This window comes from Boleophthalmus pectinirostris, unplaced genomic scaffold (assembly GCF_026225935.1).
Source record: "Boleophthalmus pectinirostris isolate CB_2022bp ecotype Guang Dong unplaced genomic scaffold, ASM2622593v1 HiC_scaffold_20, whole genome shotgun sequence".
Taxonomy (NCBI): Eukaryota; Metazoa; Chordata; class Actinopteri; order Gobiiformes; family Gobiidae; genus Boleophthalmus; species Boleophthalmus pectinirostris.
The window spans coordinates 757,558-762,364 of record NW_026571153.1 but is presented as its reverse complement, the minus strand read 5'-3'; the positions used below and the strand labels follow the sequence as shown (position 1 = coordinate 762,364).

The following is a 4,807-nucleotide window of genomic DNA, read 5'->3' as shown; positions in this document are numbered from 1 at the left end:
CTGGTTTAGTCCTGGTTTAGTCTGGTTTAGACCTGGTTTAGTCCTGGTTTAGTTTAGTCCTGGTTTAGTTCTGGTTTAGACCTGGTTTAGTCCTGGTTTAGTTCTGGTTTAGACCTGGTTTAGTCCTGGTTTAGTTCTGGTTTAGACCTGGTTTAGTCCTGGTTTAGTTCTGGTTTAGACCTGGTTTAGTCCTGGTTTAGACCTGGTTTAGTCCTGGTTTAGTCCTGGTTTAGACCTGGTTTAGTCCTGGTTTAGTTCTGGTTTTAGATCTGGTTTAGTCCTGGTTTAGTCCTGGTTTAGTTTACCTGGTTTAGTCCTGGTTTAGTTCTGGTTTAACCTGGTTTAGTCCTGGTTTAGTCCTGGTTTAGTTCTGGTTTACCTGGTTTACCTGGTTTAGTCCTGGTTTAGACTGGTTTAGTCCTGGTTTATCTGGTTTAGTCCTGGTTTAGTTTAGTCCTGGTTTAGTTCTGGTTTAGACCTGGTTTAGTCCTGGTTTAGATCTGGTTTAGTCCTGGTTTAGTTCTGGTTTAGACCTGGTTTAGTCCTGGTTTAGTTCTGGTTTAGACCTGGTTTAGTGGAGCTGTTTAAAGTCACACTGTGGAAACATTCCGGCAGAGCAGTGACGTCTCCGTGGAAACGAGCGGGAAAGTCCCAGAGTGCAGCTTTAGTCTCTGCGGCAGAATCTCCACGGCGACGGCCCGGACCAGAGCCGCGTTTCCACGACGACCGCGTCAGGGTCACGAGACGAACGGGACCCACCGTCGCCCATGACGATTCACCACGAAAAACTGAACCACGACGAGTCCTGAAAATGTCTCCTCCGTTTCAGAACAGAAGTACTCTTGATACTCGAGTAAAAGTATCAGAGTATCTGTTTAAAGATAAAAATGTACTTAAAGATCTGAAAGTACAAAAAATAAACACGTTCTAATGTTTTAGTCCTGGTTTAGACCTGGTTTAGACCTGGTTTAGACCTGGTTTAGACCTGGTTTAGTCCTGGTTTAGACCTGGTTTAGTCCTTGTTTAGTCCTGGTTTAGATCTGGTTTAGTCCTGGTTTAGACCTGGTTTAGTCCTGGTTTAGATCTGGTTTAGTCCTGGTTTAGATCTGGTTTAGTCCTGGTTTAGACCTGGTTTTAGTCCTGTTTAGATTCTGGTTTAGACCTGTTTTAGACCTGGTTTAGATCTGGTTTAGACCTGTTTTAGTCCTGGTTTAGACCTGGTTTAGATCTGGTTTAGACCTGGTTTAGACCTGGTTTAGACCTGTTTTAGTCCTGGTTTAGATCTGGTTTAGACCTGGTTTAGACCTGTTTTTAGACCTGGTTTAGACCTGGTTTAGACCTGTTTTAGTCCTGGTTTAGATCTGGTTTAGACCTGTTTTAGTCCTGGTTTAGACCTGGTCTAGATCTGGTTTAGACCTGGTCTAGATCTGGTTTAGTCCTGGTCTAGATCTGGTTTAGGATCTAGATTCGATATTTGTTCAGTATCGATTAGAATCTGATTTTCGATATCGTCACTCAAACCTCTGACATTAAAAGTAAAAACTCTGCGTCACGTTCCACCTCGTGATGTCATCAAGTGAACAGCTCCTTTTCTCTTCAGTTCAGTCGAGATCAGTGACTCCAGGACTGAACTGATCCAGGTGATTCTAGTGAAGGTGTGTGGAGTTTAAAAACACAGTGGAGCACTTCCTGTATCACCACACGATGACATCACGAGGTGGAACAGAGCGACTGGAGCTCCCTGTCGCCCTCTAGTGTCTGCTCCCCGTTCTGTCTGGCTCCTCTTCAGTCGGGTTTGGGTTTAGGTGGGCAGTACTCGGATACTTTTACTCTGTACTCGGATACTTTTACTCTGTACTCAAACACCCGACAGAAACAAGAGTACAAAAAAAACAAAACTTAGTAACTTTATTTAAAAATTCACAAAACAGAAACAGACGGAGCGCGAGAAGAGTCGGACACACGACAGAAGAAGAAGAAAAAAAAACACTTTAGAGAATCGAGTTTTATGTTTCACACGAATTAAAAACATCCAAGATCAAACAGAACGAACTCCTGAGAACTTTAGAACATGAGAACATGAAAACATGAGAACATGAGAACATGTTCTAATGTTCTAAATGTTCTAATGTTCTGATGTTCTAATGTTCTAATGTTCTGATGTTCTAATGTTCTGATGATGTTCTAATGTTCTAATGTTCTAAATGTTCTGATGTTCTAATGTTCTGATGTTCTAATGTTCTGATGTTCTAATGTTCTGATGTTCTAATGTTCTGATGTTCCTCCTCACAAACACAACTGGAGTCGTTTTGTTTCACTTCTGTTTTAGTTAAATTTTAGTCCTGGATTAATTCTTCTTTAGTCCTGGTTTGGTTCTTTTTTTTGTCCCGGTTTAGTTCTTTTTTTAAGTCCTGGTTTAGTTCTTGTTTAGTCCTGGTTTAGTTTTTTTTTTTTTAGTCCTGGTTTGGTTCTTTTTTTAGTCCTGGTTTAATTCTTCTTTAGTCCTGGTTCATTTTATTTTTTTTAGTCCTGGTTTAGTCCTGGTTTGGTTCTTTTTTTAGTCCTGGTTTAGTTCTTGTTTTAGTTCTTATTTTAGTCCTGGTTTAGTTCTTCTTTTAGTCCTGGTTTAGTTTTTTTTTTTTTTTTGTCCTGGTTTGGTTCTTTTTTTAGTCCTGGTTTAATTCTTCTTTAGTCCTGGTTCATTTTATTTTTTTTAGTCCTAGTTTAGTCCTGGTTTGGTTTCTTTTTTTAGTCCTGGTTTTAGTTCTTGTTTTAGTTCTTATTTTAGTCCTGGTTTAGTTCTTGTTTTTGGCTTGGTTTGGTTCTTTTTTTAGTCCTGGTTTAGTTCTTTTTTTAGTCCTGGTTTAATTCTTCTTTAGTCCTGGTTCATTTTATTTTTTTAGTCCTGGTTTTAGTTCTTGTTTTTGGCCTGGTTTGGTTCTTTTTTAGTCCTGGTTTAATTCTTCTTTAGTCCTGGTTCATTTTATTTTTTTTAGTCCTGGTTTAGTTCTTGTTTTTAGTTCTTATTTTAGTCCTGGTTTAGTTCTTGTTTTAGTCCTGGTTTAGTTCTTTTTTTAGTTCTTTTTTTAAGTCCTGGTTTAGTTCTAGTTTAGTCCTGGTTTAGTTCTTTTTTTAGTCCTGGTTTAGTTCTTTTTTTTTTTTGTTCTTTTTTTAGGCCTGGTTTAGTTCTTCTTTTAGTCCTGGTTTTAATTCTTCTTTAGTCCTGGTTTATTTTTTTTTTTTAGTCCTGGTTTAGTTCTTTTTTTTTTTTAGTTCTTTTTTTAGTCCTGGTTTAGTTCTTCTTTTAGTTCTGGTTTAGTCCTGGTTTAGTTCTTCTTTTAGTCCTGGTTTAGCCTCGATTTAGACTTGGTTAATCCTGTTTCACCACACGATGACATCACGAGGTGGAACAGAGTGAAGAAATGTTCAGTAAACAAACCACGAGTCCAGGTCTGAGCGACGAGGAAACAACATCACAACAAAACAGAAAACAGGGTCATCTGGGACCTTTAACCTCAAATTTAAAGGTGCACTGCGGAACTTTTCACACTGAGGTCGGACTACGGCGTTTGTTTACTGTGCCGGCGGAATATTCCACACTGTGGCTTTAAACTCATCTCTGAAATTGTGTTTTTTATCCAATTAGAAGAGTTTTTATTGCTCAAAATCAGGTTGAAAAAAGGTCGGTCAGACTCGCCTCTTCACAGATCTGACCCGTAACTCGGAGCGGTTGAACACTGAACGAGCAGGTAGAGGACCCCAACCCCCTCCCCACCGGGAAAAGTTACACAATGCAGCTTTACACGAGTCATTTAATAAGTTCTAGATGATTCTCTGCTGAGAAACTGAAACTCGGAACTGTCCACTTCCTGTTGTCCTCTTTTGTAGTCCACTTTTTGTAGTCCACTTCCTGTCGTCCACTTTTTGTAGTCCACTTCCTGTCGTCCACTTTTTGTAGTCCACATTTGTAGTCCACTTTTTTGTAGTCCACTTTTTGTAGTCCACATTTGTAGTCCACTTTTTGTAGTCCACTTTTTGTAGTCCACATTTGTAGTCCACTTTTTGTAGTCCACGTTCTCCGTGTTCGTCCGTCGTGTCGTCCGTGGCGTGTTCGTCTCCGTGGCGTGTTCGTCTCCGTGGCGTGTTCGTGGCGTCCCCGTGTTCGTCTCCGTGGCGTGTTCGTCTCCGTGGCGTCCTCGCGGGTCACCTGATGGTCCGGTACATCATGAAGTCGACCGTGGTGCATCGTGGGTACTTGCCGACGGAGCTTTCCTCCACGGGGGTGTAAACTTTGATCTGGCGCATGTGCGTGTCGCGTCCGTTCTGATGATTCGCCAGAACCGCGATCTGGATCATGAACGTGCTGATCGGCTCGTTCGTCCTCTGACAAGAGAAAAAACATCAGGTAAAGTCTGTGTCCTCTGACCTATGACCCCTGACCCTTTGCTCTGTCCTCTGCTCTGACCTCTGACCTCTGACCCTCTCTAGTGTTGGTCCAGACGTGTGGATTCTTCGTCTGTGGATTTGAGTTTGTGTGTTTCCCTTTAAGAAAAGTCACATGACCAAAACATCCACCGTGTCGTTTGGTGTGACTCGTGTCGGGAGCGTTTAGAGCCAAACGGGAGCCAAACGGGAGCCAAACGGGAGCCAAACGAGAGCCAAACGAGAGCCAAACGAGAGCCAAACGAGAGCCAAACGAGAGCCAAACGGGAGCCAAACGAGAGCACTGAGGCGGCTCGTTTACACTGAGGCTCAAATCTGTGTCAGTGTCTTGTTCGTCACAGAGAAACAGAACACGTGTGTGTGT

At 41.8% G+C, this 4,807-nt stretch overlaps 2 protein-coding genes across 2 annotated transcripts in view; both read right to left on the bottom strand.

The window, feature by feature from the left end:
• Positions 1-4,807, bottom strand: part of LOC110164763 (F-box/WD repeat-containing protein 7-like) — a 117,684-nt gene that overhangs the window by 32,531 nt on the left and 80,346 nt on the right. The window lies entirely within an intron of this gene.
• Positions 4,106-4,807, bottom strand: part of anapc10 (anaphase promoting complex subunit 10) — a 6,302-nt gene continuing 5,600 nt past the window's right edge. The window contains exon 6 of the mRNA XM_055156782.1: positions 4,106-4,383. Within this exon, the coding sequence (XP_055012757.1) occupies positions 4,204-4,383 (180 nt within the window). The 3' untranslated portion in view covers positions 4,106-4,203. The remainder of the gene's footprint in view (positions 4,384-4,807) is intronic.